This window comes from Gorilla gorilla, chromosome 8 (genome assembly GCF_029281585.2).
Source record: "Gorilla gorilla gorilla isolate KB3781 chromosome 8, NHGRI_mGorGor1-v2.1_pri, whole genome shotgun sequence".
Lineage (NCBI taxonomy): Eukaryota > Metazoa > Chordata > Mammalia > Primates > Hominidae > Gorilla > Gorilla gorilla.
In genome coordinates, this window is record NC_073232.2 from 22,152,770 (window position 1) to 22,171,628 (window position 18,859).

Genomic DNA, 18,859 nt, shown 5'->3' on the forward strand with positions numbered 1-18,859 from the left:
AAGCGCTGGGATTACAGGCGTGAGCCACCGCGCCCGGCTGATCTGCAACTATTTTCTCCCATTCTGTGGATCGTCTTTTCCCTTGATGGTATCATTTGCGGCACATTTGTTTTTATTTTGATGTAATACAGTTTATCTCCTTTTTGTTTTGTCACCTGTGCTTTTGATGTCCCATCTGAGAAACCGTTGCCTAACCCAAGGTCACAAAGATTTACTCCTATGTTTTTCTCCTAAGAATTTTGTAGTTTTGGCCTGGCGCGGTGGCCAAAACTACAGTTGGCCACCGCACTCCAGCCTGGGTGACAGAGTGAGACTCTGTCTCAAAAAAAAAAAAAAAAGAATTTTGTAGTTTCATCTCTGACATTTAAGCCTGTGGTCCATTTTGAGTTTGTTTCTATGTATGTTGTGATATAGGAGTTCAACTTCATTAGACTCTCAGTTCTGTTTCATTGATCTATGTTTGTCCTTACGCCAGTACCACGATGTCTTGAGTACTATAGCTTTGTAGTAAGTTTTGCAATCAGGAAGTGTATTAGCCCGTTTTCATACTTGTATGAAGAACCGCCTGAGACTGGGTAATTTATAAAAGAAAGAGGTTTAACTGACTCACAGTTCAGCATGGCTAGGGAGACCTCGGGAAACCTACAATCCTGGCGGAAGGCGAAGGGGAAGCAAGGCACCTTCTTCACAAGGCGGCAGAAAGGAGAAGGAACGCAGGAGGCACTACCACACACTTAGAAAACCATCAGATCTCATGAGAACTCACTCACTATCACGAGAACAGCATGGGGGAAACTGCCCCCGTGATTCAGTTACCTCCACCTGGTCTCTCCCTTGACACGTGGGGATTATGGGGATTACAATTCAAGATGAGATCTGGGTGGGGACACAAAGCCTAACCATATGAGGAAGGAGTTAACTGTGAGCCAGCTCCTGCTGTGCCTAAGGGAAGGGAATCAGAAGGTGGAGAGACTCGAAATTGCACTCGAGAGATAGTGCCTTCCAACTTTGTTGTTCTTTTTAAAGACTGTTGGCTCTTCTGGGTTCTTTGCTGTTGCATAAGAATTTTAGGATCAGCTTGTTAATTTGTGAAAAAAGCCAGCTGGGATCTTACTAGGGATTGCATTGTATCCCCAAATGATTTGGGGAGAATTGCCATCTCCAGGATTGTGTCATCGCAGAGATAGTCTTGCTGCTTCTTTTCCAGTCTAAATGCCTTTTATTTCTTTTTCTTGCCTGATTATCCTGTAAAAAAAAAAAAAAAAAAAGTGTTACATAGAAATGGAGAGAGCAGGCATCCTTGTCTTGTTCCTAATCTTAGGGGGAAAGCTAAGGCCCCACCTTTGTCATCACTTCAGAGGTTCCTGGTGTCACTCATGCTTGAGTGTCCTGGAGTTCCCACAGTGTGAATCTGGTTGCTTCTTGGCTGTCCCTACTATTGGCTCAAAGGTCGGCCTTCTTGGGCTGGTAAGGCCCCACTCAGACCTGTACTGCCAAATTTTCCTACTATTATTTCCTCTCCCTTTTTCTTTGTTCCTGTAGGCACATGGCTTTTTGAAGGTCCTTTTAGTAGAGTTTGGGCTGGGAAAAAAATTGCATGCATCTGTTCAACCCATTGTCTTTAACCACAGTCTCTTGTTTCATTTGGATTGGGATGGCTTTCCTGTGGTTATGATTTGGTGTTAAGAATGGTGTTACTTTTTTTGTTGTTGTTTATTCGGTGACTTTTAAATTTAGCTGTGTCCTAAAAGGAAAAGTCTTTCCTTCTCTAATGAATTCTTATGAATGAGATACCATGTTCATGGAGCACACATGCATCCACATGTGTAAACACAAACAATTTCAAAAACATTGCTGCATAGCACAGTTGCATGAAATCAAATGGTGTTCAAGATGAGTTTCACTTGCCTTTTACCTCTGTGTGTATTTGTCTGTGAATCAATTCTAGCCAATTTTAGGATGAAAAATAAAACTAATGCTAATATAGTGAATGTGTAGAGATTTTGAAAACCCCTGATCCTTTATCCCAATTGTAAACCATGTTCTTTTTAGTACTTCTGTAATAATTGCTATTTCTCTTAAAGCCAAAGAGAAAGTAACTTTTCTATCTTCTGTGATTTTCCAGAGTTTCAGATTTTGAAAAGAAAACAAGTAATCGTTCTGAGATTGAAACCCAAACAGAGGGGAGCACAGAGAAAGAGAATGATGAAGAGAAAGGCCCGGAGACTGTGAGTCCTAACATTCCATGGCCACTATCACACCCACACACACGAGAGTAGTCCAGCCACTGAATTCAAATCTTGTGATGGGTTATTTGCTTTAGAAATATAGAAATCGTGTTGATATTGAATATTATCTATCTATTCCTTTTATATGTCCTTGTCCTGCTCTGTGTCAATTGTAGCGAGATGTATTTCTTTTTTATTGTTGTTGTTGGAGATGGAGTCTCACTGTCGCTAGGCTGGAGTGCAGTGGCACGATCTCAGCTCACTGCAACCTCCGCCTCCCAGGTTCAAGCAGTTCTCCTGCCTCAGCCTCCCAAGTAGCTGGGATTACAGGTGCCCGTGGCCACGCCTGGCTAATTTTTGTATTTTAATAGAGACAGGGTTTCACTGTGTTGGCCAGGATGGTCTTGATCTCTTGACCTCGTGATCCTCCCACCTCGGCCTCCCAGAGTGCTGGGATTACAGATATAAGCCACTGCACCCAGCTGCAAGATGTATTTCTATCAGTATTCTACAAAACGATTTCCTATGTCTCTTCTTGACTGGTTTCTTCTCCTCGGTCCTTCAGTGAACAAGCCTACTTTAGGAAAAGGAATGTTGTCCACTTTATAATGAGATCATTTGAGGATATGACTCAGAAACTTGAGGGAGAATTGAAAGATTTGGGTTCTATCCCATTACTGGTTTGAATAAAGTAGTTTGAAAGGAAAAGGTTCAGTGTTGTCTTGTTCAGTGTTGTCTGGTAATTGAGAGAGGTGCCTTTGAGTCTGCAGAGAGTCTTCAGCTTTGGGAAGTTAATGAAGCCGCGACGGTTGATAGCCATAGGGGCCCACGTGAAAGGCATTTACATAAAATACTCACTTTAGGTAATTGATTTATTCAACAAATATGTACACTGAATGCCTACTGTATGTCAGGAGACTGAGACCTTACTGTTGAAAGAAGAGAGAACATTTAGAAAACAGATGAAGAGACCACCAGTGAATAATAGTTCCCTGTTGACTAAAACGAATTCAACAGCCAATAGCAGGGAAGTATGGTCTTTCAAGGCATCAGAAACTCATTTACAAAAATTATAGAGCTGCCAGGAAAAAGGCTGCACAACAAAAATAGTTGAGTAAACTAGAAATATACACTGGGAAGAGAGTATGGGGGCAAGTTGTTAGCTGGATAGATAGGACTGTGCTTTGACACCTCTGTGGTCTATGATCTCTGAACCTGGAATAGGGTTCATTTTAATAGCGATAAAGTCATTATCACAGTGCATCCAAATTGATTAGTTCATGCTTTATTAGAAAATAGAAGTTACCCAAAACTTAGCAAACCTAAGTACCAAGTATCCAAAACATTCTTTTCCTACACGATGTTTGGGGTATTGTCAGAGTTGGATTGATTCACCAGCCAGTCTTAATTGGCTACTATTGGTTCAGCCTGTTTTCTCCCAAAGAGGTTTGTTTAATCTCAGATGATAATTGTACACATATGTTTGGGATTTCCCGTATGATAGGTTGGAAGCGAAGTGGAAGCACTGAACCTCCAGGTGACATCTCTGTTTAAGGAGCTTCAAGAGGCTCATACAAAACTCAGCGAAGCTGAGCTAATGAAGAAGAGACTTCAAGAAAAGTAAGAATGCGAGAGCAATTTTATCCTCCTTTGAAATATACATTTTTACAAAGTATACTACTATATAAAAACATCGTTTTTTAACTATGTTATGACTAAAAGAAAAATAGACACCTAATTAAAATATTAATTCAGAATATACTGATGTTCCAGTTAATGTGTGAGCATGAAATACTTGTAAGATGGGGGGTTAGGGACTCGAGAACTTTAATTCTGCCATTTAGGGGCATTTGTTAAATGTACGAGCCTGGGTAAGATCTCTACAAAGCTGTGAGCTAGTTTTCCTGTTACTGACTTAAGCTGATGACATTGATGTGAGTAAGCATAAAGAAAGATGAAAAGAGCATAAAGATCTTGAGTGACATTTATTTGGAAAAAGGTCAATTTCAATTTGTTATTTCAATCAGTTAATTATTTCAGGCTAACATGTAGATTGAGAGTTTGGCATTTGCTTGTTTCTCTTGATGTACGAAGTTACCCAAAACTTAGCAAACCTAAGTTGATGCTGTTCTATTGGATTCATTGGCAAACATGTTTCTAGCACAATACGGAGGTGTGTGTTTTCTTGAGGTTATAATTCCCAACACTCTGTAGAATTATGGTAACGTGATACAACATGGCAGCTACAACTAAGGACTTTGGACAAACAGACCTAGATTTAACATATGAGTCTGCAACTTATTTGTGTTGGGCAAGGTATTTATTTCAATTCTCTGAGCCTGTCTTGGCATTTGTAAATTGTGTGTTGTAATTTCTTCTATATACATTGTGTTAAATGATATGTCTAATGGGCTGGGCATTAATGCTTTGTGCATAGCTGTCATTTATTTGTATTATATTGAAATCCTCTTTCTGATCTTCAAGAAGACTTAGGGGAACTTCCTTTTTCCCTTATTGAATCTTTGTCAGAAACTAAAGTCTTTGCAATTGACAGAACCTATAACTTTTTTTTAATATAAAAGATATCCACGCATCACTACATGAGAAGCACTTTAGCTAATTACTACTGTGGTCTGTGTTTAAATACTAAAAATGTATCTGTATGACTAGTTAAAACAATTATTCAAAGAGGACAGTACTGCATGTGAGCTTAGATCTGTACTTTTTTATGTTTAGGCGTAAGGGTTCAGAAATATGGCCAGGTCTAGTGAAGAAGCAAGGAGGATTATGTATTTCATTTTGCATTCATAAACCCTACAGCCCTAAAATTCTTATATTGTACATAACCTTGGGGTTTGTTTAAAAGCCACTGCAACGTAAAGGAGCATTGTTTATCCTCATGAAATCTTGACCTTTCTTAGGTGTCAGGCCCTTGAAAGGAAAAATTCTGCAATTCCATCAGAGTTGAATGAAAAGCAAGAGCTTGTTTATACTAACAAAAAGTTAGAGCTACAAGTGGAAAGCATGCTATCAGAAATCAAAATGGAACAGGCTAAAACAGAGGATGAAAAGTGAGTATGTTGAGTCAGAAGGGCAGTGACGGGGCAGAGGAGGGAGAATCGCCTTTTTATACAGATTGGAATTCGGATTTGAGAATAAATTTTAAAAACTTTCTTTTTCACTTATCTGAAGGAGTCCTAGGAGACCTCTCAGAGAGGGGGATAAAATTTAAAAGTTTTGTCATAATGAAGTTATGCTGATTGTTTGCACTCTGTCTTGATTTTTCAGAAAAGATTTTTTTTGAGAGTAAGAAATGCTAGTAGGTCGTGGGGTGATAAAGGTAGGCGAGAAGATTTTTCTACTTGAGTGTTCAGAAAGTTGGGAGGCAAGACTATAGGTTTCTATGATATTTTCCCCAGGATTCCATTTTTTAATATCTTTTTTAATAGGTCCAAATTAACTGTGCTACAGATGACACACAACAAGCTTCTTCAAGAACATAATAATGCATTGAAAACAATTGAGGAACTAACAAGAAAAGAGGTATTCACTGAAAAAAATTACTTCCATAGCCTAGTAATGAACAGAAACTGTTGAACGTTTTGTATATAAAATAATTACATGAATCCTTCACTAAATCTGGTTTCAAAGGTTGTTTTCCAATGTATCATTATTTCTTGCATCTAGGGTTTGTAACTTCTGATGTTCCACATATGTGTAATGTGCTTTATTGCATGCAAAGATGATGTGAATGTCCTATGGTCAGGGATTAAGCACTTCGTATTTCTAAGGGTAGGTTTGTAGGAGAGCTAAGAGCATGGGCTTCTATGGGTAGGAAGGGCCATCTGCTTTGGGGAATTGTGCAAGACCAGCATGCCTGCTGTCAGTGAATTTGGGACCCTGGAATCATCAGCCTGCAGTTTAAATTCATAATAATGGACCAGGTGTGGTAGCTCATGCATGTAATCCCAGCACTTTGGGAGGCCAAGGCTGGAGGATCATTTGAACCCAGGAGTCTGAGACCAGCCTGGGCAACAGGGAGGCCCTATTTCTACAAAAAATAAAGAGTTAACCAAGTGTGATGTTCGTGCCTATGGTCCGAGCTCCTTGGGAGGCTGAGGCAGGAGGATCACTTGAGCCTAGGAGGTCAAGGCTGCAGTGAGCTGTGATCATGCCACTGTACTCCAGCCTGTGACAGAGTGAGAACCTGTCTCTAAAAAAAGAAAAAAATAAGTAAATTAGTAATAATGCCAGCATGGTGTGATAGTTTAGAGACCACAGAAGCTTGTGAATTAGAAGGGATCTTTGAATTTTTAGCCTTGTAAATATACTCTTTGTTTTTCATTTATTTTCTTTTAAAGAGGAGGTTTTGCCATGTTGCCCAGAATGGTTTTGAACTCCTGAGCTTAGGCAATCCATGTGCCTCAGCCTCCCAAAGTGCTGGGATTACAGGTGTGAGCCATCGTGCCGAGCAGTAGTGTTCCTCTCTTGGACCTAATAATTTTAAATTTAAAACATGTTTCTTCTTTTCCACTGACTTCAGGAAGTAACAAGTGGAAAAATAACGGTATCAACGAGTCACAGCCTTATTAAGATTGGAGTTTGTTATTGTATCCCTGATTTTGGTGTTATCACCTTTTTTTTAGGAATTCATTATTTGCAAGCCACAACTTAAATACAACTTTCTGAATAAGTTAGCGTTGCTGATTAATAGACTGGTTAGAGCTGATACATTTTTTAGATCTCGCTATGTTGCCCAGGCTTGTCTCCCACTCCTGGGCTCAAACGATCCTCCCACCTCAGCCTCTCAATTCTAGGCATGAGCCACCACACCCGGCCAGAGCTGATAATTAAAAAAATAAACCTTTTTCTAATATTTTACTAAAATAGGCAGAATTATTTCAAAACCATTTCTAGAATAAATGTTTCTTTTTCAGTCAGAAAAAGTGGACAGGGCAGTGCTGAAGGAACTGAGTGAAAAACTGGAACTGGCAGAGAAGGCTCTGGCTTCCAAACAGCTGCAAATGGATGAAATGAAGCAAACCATTGCCAAGCAGGAGGAGGACCTGGAAACCATGACCATCCTCAGGGCTCAGGTGAGGCACCTTCCAAAACCCCAGCTGAGCGAGGCCAGCCCTGACTGTATTCTCGCATTGGAAAGCAATGGTGTTTAGAATGTTTATAATTTTCTATTTTATATATTTTTTCACCCATGAATGTATTAAAACTTTAAAATTGAAACATTTGGAAAGTGCTCAGTGGATCTTATCTGTTCTACATTTAATAGATAATTGGATTCTTTCCAGTTTGTGGCATTATGATTAACGTTGCTAAGACATTCCTGTGCATGTTGCTCTATTCACATGTGGATATTTTATATTTCTGTTGGGTACACACCTAGGAGTGGAGTCGCTGGATCATAGGCTCTGCATGTTACTCACTTCTAACAGGTAATGCCAGACAGTTTTCCAAAGTGGTTGGACCAGTTTTCACTCCCATCAACAGAGAGTTTCCATGGCTCTACATCTTACCAACACTTCTATTATCAGTCATTTTCCTTTAACCACTCTGGAGGGTATATAGTGGTATCTCATTTAATTTGCATTTCCCTGATCACTAATGGGAAAGAGTACTTTTTCAAGTGTTTTTGGCCTTTGAGGTATCCTCTTTTGTGAAGTGCCTGATCAAGCCTGCCTTTTTTTTTTTGGTTTGGTTTGCCTGGCATTTTTTTTGAGACAGAGTCTTGCTCTGTTGCCCAGGCTGGAGTACAGTGGTATGATCTCGGCTCATTGCAACGTCTGCCTCCTGGGGTCAGGCGATTCTCCTGCCTCAGCCTCCCATGTAGCTGGGACTACAGGCATGTGCCAACATGCCTGGCTAATTTTTGTATTTTTAGTAGAGATGGGGTTTCATCATGTTGGCCAGGCTGGTCTCAAACTCCTGACCTCAGGTGATCCACCCACTTCCACCTCCCAGAGTGCTGGGATTACAGGCATGAGCCACTGCGCCTGGCCTGGCTTTTTAAAAAAATGTAATGACTTCTGTATATACTGCACATATAAGTCTTTGTCCGTTATTTTTGCCTTTTCACTCTCATAAAGGTGTCATTTGAGGAACAAAAGTTCTTAGTTTTAAGGTAGTCCAGTATATCAGCCTTGTCATTTATGATTAGTACTTTTTGTGTCCTGTTTAAGAAACTTTTACTACCCCGAGGCCAGGAAGATATTCCCTCTGTTGTCTTCTAAAAATTTTGTTGTCTTACCTTTTACATTAAGATGTACAAACCATTTGAAATTGGCTTTTGTGTATAGAAAATGAGGTAAGGGTAAATATTTATTTTTTTCCTATATGAATATCCAGTTAACTTGGCACCATTTAAGCCGTCTTTTCTTAAGTGCTCTGCTGCCCTCTTCATCATAACTTGTGTCCATATATGCATGGGTCTGTTTCTGGGTTTTGTTCTATTTTATTGGTCTGCTCATATATCTTTGCTCTGGTACCATGCTGTCTTATTATAAAGCATCAAACTTTTTTTTTTTTTTGAGACAGAGTCTAGCTCTGTCACCAGGCTGGAGTGCAGTGACACGATCTTGGCTCACTGCAACCTCCACCTCCCGGGTTCAAGCCATTCTCCTGCCTCAGCCTCCCAAGTAGCTGGGACTACAGGCGCACACCACCACGCTCAGCTAATTTTTGTATTTTTAGTAGAGATGGAGTTTCACCACATTAGCCATGGTGGTCTCGAACAGTTGACCTCATGATCTGCCCAGCTGGGATTACGGGCGTGAGCCACCGTGCCTGGCCAGCATCCATTTGAATGGTTGGATCATGAGTTATGTCCATTTCTCAGTTAAGTAAATATTACCAAGCTGTCTTCTAAAAATGCCTAACCAAAATTATACTCTCACCAAAAGATAAGCACTCCTATGTCCTCACATTCTTGCATTATTTTAAAAACCTTGGCCAATCTGATGAACATATTATTTTTAATATAATAATGTCAGCAGTTTGTTATTCCCTACATACAGACTCATTATCACCAGCTGCCCAGAGTGGCTGACCTCTGTGAAATGCAGCCAGTTGACTGGTACTTATAGCTTTAGTTTTATTTCTACAGGAATAGAGCCTCAACCTGCATTCTCAGCTCTTCAGAGCATTTCCTTGCTTGGGTAACTCATGTCATTGGGTTCTTCCACTCTGCTGCAGTCATGTATTTTTGCTCATTCTAGACATAGACATTTGTTTTCTCTTGATGGATACTCTTGCTTATTCATTCAATAACTTCTTTTTTGAGCACTTATAATATGTCAGAGACAGCTGGGCGTGGTGGCTCACACCTGTAATCCCAGCACTTTGGGAGGCCGAGGCAGGCAGATTACAAGGTCAGGAGTTCGAGACCAACCTGGCCAATATGGTGAAATCCCGTCTCTACTAAAAATACAAAAATTAGCCGAGCGTCTTGGCAGGCACCTGTAGTCCCAGCTACGCGGGAGGCTGGGGCAGGAGAATTGCTTGAACCTGGGAGGCAGAGGTTGCAGTGAGCCGAGATCATGCCACTGCACTCCAGCCTGGGCGACAGAGCGAGACTCTATCTCAAAAAAAAAAAAAAAATCAGACACTGTTCTTACTGCCTGGGATATAGGAATAGACAAAACAAAGACTCTGTTCTTACTGGCTCAAAGCTAGTAAGTGATAGAAGTGAGACTAAATCGAATTTAAGTCATACTCCAAAACACCCATGATCCACCGCCAACACTGTGAGATGCTGAACCACTCACAATTGATAGGAAATTCCTTAAAATGATCTCTTTATTACATACTTTTAAGTAACTATAGTTTTGATAGAATATTTAGATTTTTAATTTTACTTTTAAAATAATGGATAATAATTTATATCTCAGAACCAGCAAATTTGAAAAGAAAAAACTAATTTTAAACATAGAAAGTGAAAAATTAGTATTAAATTCCAATACCAATGGAACAGTTCACTCAATTAGCTGACAGCATTAACTATTAAAACACTATTAAGTGTTTTGTTATTTATAATTTTTAAAAAATTACTTAATTTTTAAAATGTTGTGTTGTTTTGTTTTTTGAGGCAGGGTCACACTCCTGTCACCCAGGCTGGAGTGCAGTCGCATGATCGTGGTTCACTGCAGCCTCAATTTCCTGGGCTCAGGTGATCCTCGTGCCTCAGCCTCCCAAGTAGCTGGAACTACAAGTGCATGCCATCATGCCCAGCTGATTTTTTGTATTTTTAGTAGCGATGAGGTTTTGCCATGTTGCCCAGGCTGTCAGCAGGAGGCCTCAGTTCCTCACCATGTGGTCTCCTCCAGAGGGATGCTTGGGTGCCCTCATGTCATGGCAGCTGGCTTCCCCCAAAGCAAGTGATCCAACAGAGAGCAAGGAGTGACAGTGTCTTTTGTGACCTAGTCTCAGAAGCTGTACACCATCACTTCTGCGGCATCCTAGAGGTTACACAGGTTGGCTTTATTCATTGTGGGAGGGAAACATACAAGGTGATGAATACCAAGAGGCAAGGATCACTGGAGCCATCTTAGGAGGCTGGTGACCACACATGGGACATGGATTGAATATGGAAAAGTCCATGGGAAATGGTCTTCTGTCTGGTTCAAATGCTGATTTGGCCACTTAACAAATTTTCCCAAGATTAAGAGCCATTAAGTTTGTAAAATGAGGATAGCCATTCTTTATTCTCAGGATATTTCTTAAGGTAAAATAAGATAGTAAATGTAAAGCACCCAACATAGGACCTCGCACATGTTTGGAATTTAACAAATAGCATCTATTTGTGATGATGATTATTTTAAATTTAGCTTAAGACCAGCCTTCATAAATACACCTGGCAGAATCAATAAGCCATTTACTATATTAAGTTGATCCTGAATTGTTTATTATCTAAAAGTCCAGATAATTTTGCTGAATTAATGGTACCTACAGTATTTAAACTACCTATATCAGTGCAGTTGCAGGATTTGTGTTGTTTAAAGCACACACACAAACACAGCTTGTATCTGCTGTCGGAATGTACCTGGAAAGTCATGGTCATTATACTGTTTTCTAGCAGGATTGTGCATCTGTGATTCACAAGGGCTATTGAAGGATACAGCACTACCTCCTCATCGCATAAACACTGTAAGAATCTGCATTCATGTAGGTACTAACTTCTGTATCTTTTTTTCCTCTAACAGATGGAAGTTTACTGTTCTGATTTTCATGCTGAAAGAGCAGCGAGAGAGAAAATTCACGAGGAAAAGGAGCAACTGGCATTGCAGCTGGCAGTTCTGCTGAAAGAGAATGATGCTTTCGAAGACGGAGGCAGGTAAGGAAAAGAGAGAGGAGGACCCCGAGCTCACATCAGCATGGCCGTAGAAGAGGTGCCTGTCCAAAGACGTTCCTGATTTGAACTATAAGAATAGCTGTGTTCGCGCCACTGCACTCCTGCCTAGGTGACAGAGCGAGTCCCCTGTCTGAAAAATAAATAATAATAATAATAATTGCTTCACTTACACTTCATGTGATCATGTTCCCAACACTTAGTTTGTCTTACAGGAAAGCTTGACAGAGACTTGTGGGAGCTTGATCAAGCTCCTTGCTTTTAGATAAGCAAGGATTTTGATTTGATTTTAAAATGTTGTGTTGTTTTGTTTTGTTTTTTGGGGCAGGGTCGCACTCCTGTCACCCAGGCTGGAGTGCAGTGGCATGATCATGGTTCACTGCAGGCTCAACTTCCTGAGCTCAGGTGTTCCTCGTGCCTCAGCCTCCCGAGTAGCTGGAACTACAAGTGCATGCCACCATGCACTTGTAACAATAATGTTACGTGTCCCAACGACCTATCTTGCCATCGTCATGGATGAAATATTCGTAGCACTTTAAATTCCTGAATATTCTTTAAAAAATACTACCAAAAATTACTTCTGAGTTTTAGAAATTTATTTTGAGAAAGTTTTAAAACACAGCAAAATTCAGAGAATAAAATAACAGACTCTACTATGTGCTCCTTCCTGCATTGACAGCTGCTTTTATTTGCTTCAAGTATTTTTTTTTTATTAAAGGAAAAAGGGAGTTGTAGTTAGAGTCGAAGTCTCCTTTGTTTCCCATCCATCATTATATTCCTTTCTTCTTTACCTTGTGCTGTTAGGAATTTGGTGGGTAGCTTCCCCATCTATTTTATACTTTTACATATCACATACACACATACCTATATCATATCTCAAAACCAGATAATATTGATTTCTCTGTGTTTTACAAAATGATCACTGTAGGTATTGTTCTGCAACTTACTTTACATAATATTATGATTTTGAGCTCTCTGTTGATATGTGTGGATGTAATTTATTATACTTCATTGCTGTATTTTGATTTATAAATATGCCACTTCTTTCTAATCTGTTTCCTACTGATGACAGTTTGGTTATTTCCTGATTTTTTTTAACTGTAATTATTTACTTTCACTAGTCTCCTAGTGCCAATAGTATTTAAAACTAAAATTAGTCTGGTTTTTATGAACCTTGCAGTGTAGTTTGAGTCTTTTTTCCCCTACTTCTGTGGACTGTCTGCTCAGTGTTGTCATGTTTTGGGGTTGTAGAACATCACACGGCGTGTTGCTTTTCATCCCGGCAGGCAGTCCTTGATGGAGATGCAGAGTCGTCATGGGGCGAGAACAAGTGACTCTGACCAGCAGGCCTACCTTGTTCAAAGAGGTGAGTCCCGTGTGATCCTGGATTTTCAGGAAATAGCTATCCTATGAAAAAGATGCTTCAAGAAAAATTCCGCTTCATTCTCTACAATGGATTCCAAATCAAGGCACCAAAAATATAGCACCCGTCAGTCTCATTTCCACAGCACTCCCATCTCCATCCATTACCCACCGAATCCAGACCAGACCCTTCACCCTGCCAGAAGGTGCCTGGCATGGCCACACTTTTTCTTTTTTTTCTTTTTTTTTGAGACAGAATCTCGCTGTGTCATCCAGGCTGGAGTGCAGTGGCGAGATCTCGGCTCACTGCAACCTCCGCTTCCTGTGTTCAAACGGTTCTCCTTCCACAGCCTCCCGAGTGGCTGGAATTACAGGCGTGCGCCGCCACACCCAGCTAATTTTTGTATTTTTAATAGAGATGGGGTTTCACCGTGTTGGCCAGGCTGGTCTCAAACTCCTGACCTCAACTGACCTGCCTGTCTCGGCCTCCCAAAGTACCGGGATTACAGGCGCAAGCCACTGTACCCGGCCTACAGCCACACTTTTAAACCGTGTCTCCCTCTGTTCTCTTACAGACATTAGCCAGACTGAATCATCCCCTTGAACTTGTCCTAAGCTTATATTTGCTTGTATTATGCCCTTCACAGAGACGCCCTTTTCTTATGCATATTCCTGTCTTCCTCCAGTCTCTTTCCAGTGACCTCTTACCCCATCTTTAAAATCTATTTCAAACTCCATCTCCATGAACTGTTTCCATTTTGAACTTCCAAAGTACTTTATTCCTGTATGTTGGTACCTGTCTGCTATTTTATAGGTGTTTGTGTGTTCTAGGTAGATACTTAAGTACTTTATTTTTATTTCTATTTTTATTTTGAGACAGGGTCCCACTCTCTTGCCCAGGCTGGAGTGCAGTGGCATGATCGTGGATCACTGCAACCTCCGCCTCCCGGGTTCAAGCGATTCTCCTGGCTCAGCCTCCCAAGTAGCTAGGACTACAGGTGCACGCCACCACGCCTGGCTAATTTATTTTAGTAGAGACAGGGTTTCGCCATGTTGGCCAGGCTGGTCTCAAATTCCTGACCCCAGGTGATCTGCCCACGTCGGCCTCCCAAAGTGCTGGGATTACAGGTGTGAGCCACCACACCCGGCTAATTTTGTATTTTCAGTAGAGACAGGGTTTCGCCATGTTGGCCAGGCTGGTCTCAAACTCCTGACCTCAGGTGACCCACCCACCCAGGAGAGGTCTCCTAGAACAGAATGTACCTTCTCAGAAGCAGAGGCAATGGTCTCATTTATTCAGCAGATACTTTTGAGTCCTCCAGGATGTGCAAGAGGTACTGCTTATGCTGGGAGTCAGAGAGCAAAGGCAGCCCCAGATCCTGACACCTCTTCTCTGGCAATGGGGTGATTAGAAAGCTCCCTGCTTTGGAAACCATGCTTTATGATCAATACATACCTCTTCAGAAATGCTTCTTAAGGCTGCTGAACACAATCTCAAATATTCATACATGTTACTACATCCAAGTAATGTACTTAGAAGCAAATAAATGTTGCCTCCAAAAACAAACATTTTGAGAGCCAAACCAAAGTCTAGGCTGAGACCAAAAAACCAAGATGGTTTGCATTGGTCCAGAAAGGTCAGAACAGAGAGATGCCTGGGAGCCAGAAATAATTTCTTGCATCCATCACAGTTTGTATGGATCCAGGACCTAGCTAGGGTCAGGGCTTATTTCGAACATGCTCTGATTGAGGCTTGAACCTCAGTACTACTCCAAAACTGGGGGAAATGATAGGGTGCATTCTTCCATCATTCCTCCTTGTTAACTTTATGTAGATAACTCCTGTTCATTCTCAAGGCCCCTCTCAAGTTAATTGGTCGCATCTAGGAGGCCTTTCTGCACCAAGATCTAAACTAGGGGCCCTTCCCTTTCTCCCATGGACACCCTTGCACCTAACACTCACCTGGCCTAACACTCGTGCCTAACACCTTTGCCACGCCACTGCTGCCACATCGCTCGCCTGGCTTCTCCACCACGTCTGTCTCCCGGCACACAGCAGTGTCTTTATACATCCCAGAGGACTCAAAAGTGTCTGCTGAACAAATGAGATGATTGCCTCTGCTTCTGGGAAGGTACACTCTGTTCTAGGAGACCTCTCCTGGGCTCTGCGGATTTCTTTCTCCACATTCCCTTCCTCTTTTGCTTATATCCTCATTCATCCCTTTTCTTCTCGCAGATATCCTAGTATTTACTAGAACATGCATTGTCCTGTAGCTAGAACTGAAACCATGTATTTTCGCATACCTTGAAACTGGGATACAGTTTAAATCCTAAAAGAATGCACCAATGCACCTGTAATCCCAGTACATGGGAGGCTGAGATGGAAGGATCAGTTGAGACCAGGAGTTCAGAACCAGCCTGGGCAACATAGTGAGATCCCATCCCTACAAAAATTTTAAAAACTAGCCAGGTGTGGTGGCATGTGCCTGTAGTCCCAGCTATTCAGGAGGCCGAGGCAGGAGGGTCACTGGATCCCAGGAGTTAGAGGCTGCAGTGAGCTATGATTGTGCCACTGCACTCTAGCCTGGGAGAAAGAGCAAGACTCCATCTGTCAAGAAAAAAAAGAAAAGAAAAGAAAAAAATCCTAAAACAGGCCAGGCGCAGTGGCTCACGCCAGTAATCCTAGCACTTTGGGAGGCCAAGGTGGGCAGATCATGAGGTCAGGAGTTCGAGACCAGTCTGGCCAACATGGCAAAACCACATCTCCACTAAAAATACAAAAATTAGCTGGGCATGGTGGCACGCACCTGTGATCCCAGCTACTCAGGAGGCCAAAGCAGGAGGATCACTTGAACCTGGGAGGCAGAGGTTGCAGTGAGCCAAGATCGTGCCACTGCCCTCCAGCCTGGGTGACAGCGAGACTCCGTCTCAAAAAAAAAAAAAAAAAAAAAAAAATCCTAAAATAATAGGGAAGCAGGTATCACTTGGAGAGATTTTTCTCTATGTGCATCGTGCTGACTTCAGTTAAAGACCAAACACCTGTGCTCATGTCCCACTACGTGTTGAATACGAAGTTGAACTGATGTTAAAACTCGCCATCTGTTCTTCAAGTGAAACAAACAAAACTGCCTGCAAAATGGAACTAATGGAATTATCATACTTATTCCCAGGAGCTGAGGACAGGGACTGGCGGCAACAGCGGAATATTCCGATTCATTCCTGCCCCAAGTGTGGAGAGGTTCTGCCTGACATAGACACGTTACAGATTCACGTGATGGATTGCATCATTTAAGTGTTGATGTGTCACCTCCCCAAAACTGTTGGTAAATGTCAGATTTTTTCCTCCAAGAGTTGTCCTTTTGTGTTATTTGTTTTCACTCAAATATTTTGCCTCATTATTCTTGTTTTAAAAGAAAGAAAACAGGCCGGGCACAGTGGCTCATGCCTGTAATCCCAGCACTTTGGGAGGTCAAGGTGGGTGGATCACTTGGGGTCAGGGTTTGAGACCAGCCTGGCCAACATGGCGGAACCCTGTCTCTACCAAAATTACAAAAATTAGCCGAGCGTGGTGGCGCATGCCTGTAGTCGCAGCTACTCGCGAGGTTGAGGCAGGAGAATTGCTTGAACCCAGGAAGTGGCAGCTGCAGTGAGCCGAGACGACACCACTGCACTCCAGCCTGGGTGACAGAGCGAGACTCTGTCTCAAAAGAAAGAAAGAAAAAAGGAAGGAAGGAAGGAAGGAGAAGGAAGGAAGGAGAAGAAAAGGTACCTGTTCTACGTAGAACACCTTTGGTGGAGTTCCACCAACTCGCAAAGTAGAATCCTTACCTACTACTCTTCTGATAATAATTTTAGTATTTTTTATGTTTGGTTGATGCGAGCAGCTGCACTGCTCATGCAGTTAGCTAGCATGTGACATCATGTGACAAAGTTCATGTAATTAGATGGAAGAAACCTCACTGATTAATTTTAAGAACCTTTTAGGGATGCAGGAACAATGAAGTGGCCACAGTATGTGCTGTTTTTGAAGCATTTTAAAAAATGAACTATAGTTGTTTTTCTTCATTTAAAATGGATCTGTTGGAGGTTATGTGTGTATGTTGTAGTTTTATTGCAGCCACAATAATTGTACCAAAGTTTTCACATAGGCACAGTTAGCCTTTACTTAATATCAAGACAAGTGAAAAAATATTGGCATCGATGAAACCGATAACATTGGCCTCATTGGATTTCTTTACCCACTCACAGTGTAAAGAAGTTACCTTCATTCTTTCATTGTACCTGCAGGCCTGTGGGCTTGTACAGTAGATAATTAATTTCTAAAAAGAACAGCTGCCTATTTTCTTCCTAGGTTAGGTTATATCTTCATAATCACAAGAATTAGTGATTGCAAAATAAAATTTTGCTTATGAATCTTTTACATTGTTTATATATGATTAATATCATCATATATATTTTCTGTATTAAGCTCATTTGGCTTCATTTAAGCTGTATACTTAGTCATATATCTTTCATTAGTTCTATGAATATGAGCAGATCCCTTTACTGGAGCCCAGTATGTGCTGTTTGAGTTAGAAGTCATTTTTGCTGAGAAGGTGAATAGGTAGGGATTTGCCTTGTTTTGTAAGTCTACAATTTGCCAAGAGTAAATAACACTGGACCAGCTGTAAAAGTAAACAGTGTGTTTATGCATTGAGATAGTAAAGCATTTAAGAAAAAATTAAAAGATCTCTTTTGTTTAAATTTGTCTTAAGAATCTCTCCTAGACAAACTTGACTATACACACACACACTTCAATAAGAATCAAAATAGTTCATTATATCTTCATGCCAAGAGAACACATGATACAAATTCAACAGTAATTTCAATTAAACGAGTCCCCTACCACACCTCAGGGAGAATATTTGTTAAAGACATTTCTAAAGTAACTCTGACATTTTTACTTTTCTTTGTTATGGTTTCTAATGTAAATTTTTTCCCTTATCATCTTATACTGGAGGAAATATATTTCTATAGTCTCCTAAATAGAGAAGGAAACCAAATGGTTTCACATTTAAAGTTATTGGACATAATCCTTTTACTTTGTTCAAGTCAAAATATTCAGCAAAGCCAGACTGAAATAATAACATGAATGGGCTTATTAAGCTTGTGACCAAATCGTTTGTTTAATAGTTGGAAGAATTACAAATGAAGGCAATTTCATGTAGTCAGTTTAAATTAAGGCTGTTGTTTCCAGCTTGGTAAATAGCTTATAAACTCTGTGCACATCTTACCTCATTTATTTATTCTAATATCCCTTCAAAGGCTCTGTTCCATGTGACCAGTTAACTATACCTCCTAGGAATTTTGTGTCTGTAAAATTTTGTGTCTGTAAAAATACATAGTTGAAGATTGCACTCTTAACAGGTTTACGACTATCCTGGATAGTATTGTTAACTGTGTGCACATTGTTGTAGAGCAGATCTCTAGAACTTTTTCATCCTGCATGAATGAAACTCTACACCCATTCAACTGCAGCCCCCATTCTCCCCTCCCCAATCCCTGGCAACCACCACTCTCTTTCTGCTTCTGAGTTTCACATACCTCCTATAAGCGGGATTACATAGTATTTTTCCTTCTGTAACTGGCTTATTTCATTTCACATACCTCCCTCCTTCAAACCATAACTTCCTGGATGAAGGTTTCAGGCAAAGGCACCTGGGAAACCAGGCCTTTGCTACTCATTTACCCCCCATTCCCCACCCCACCCCCCGCCCCAGTCCCGTGCCTCCACCTGCTGAGCACCGTTCCATTTGCCGATGCTCTCATGTTATCCTGGGAAACATAAGGTAGAAGAGCCATGGGGACTCTGCTCGAGGGTGGTATAAGGTATTTGAAACTAAGCCTCTTCATTAACCCAATCCATATCACAG

The 18,859-nt window shown here is 41.0% G+C and overlaps 1 protein-coding gene across 7 annotated transcripts in view; it reads left to right on the forward strand.

The window, feature by feature from the left end:
- The window catches only part of OPTN (optineurin), a 37,948-nt gene extending 20,275 nt beyond the window's left edge, over window positions 1-17,673 (forward strand). For all 7 annotated transcript variants that reach the window (XM_031015185.3, XM_031015184.3, XM_031015188.3 and 4 more), the window contains 8 exons: window positions 2,126-2,228; window positions 3,733-3,848; window positions 5,150-5,299; window positions 5,678-5,771; window positions 7,166-7,324; window positions 11,441-11,571; window positions 12,873-12,952; window positions 16,118-17,673. In XM_031015185.3, coding sequence (XP_030871045.1) covers window positions 2,126-2,228; window positions 3,733-3,848; window positions 5,150-5,299; window positions 5,678-5,771; window positions 7,166-7,324; window positions 11,441-11,571; window positions 12,873-12,952; window positions 16,118-16,239 — 955 coding nt within the window. In that variant the 3' untranslated portion in view covers window positions 16,240-17,673. The remainder of the gene's footprint in view (window positions 1-2,125; window positions 2,229-3,732; window positions 3,849-5,149; window positions 5,300-5,677; window positions 5,772-7,165; window positions 7,325-11,440; window positions 11,572-12,872; window positions 12,953-16,117) is intronic.
- Window positions 17,674-18,859: the final 1,186 nt, after the last annotated feature.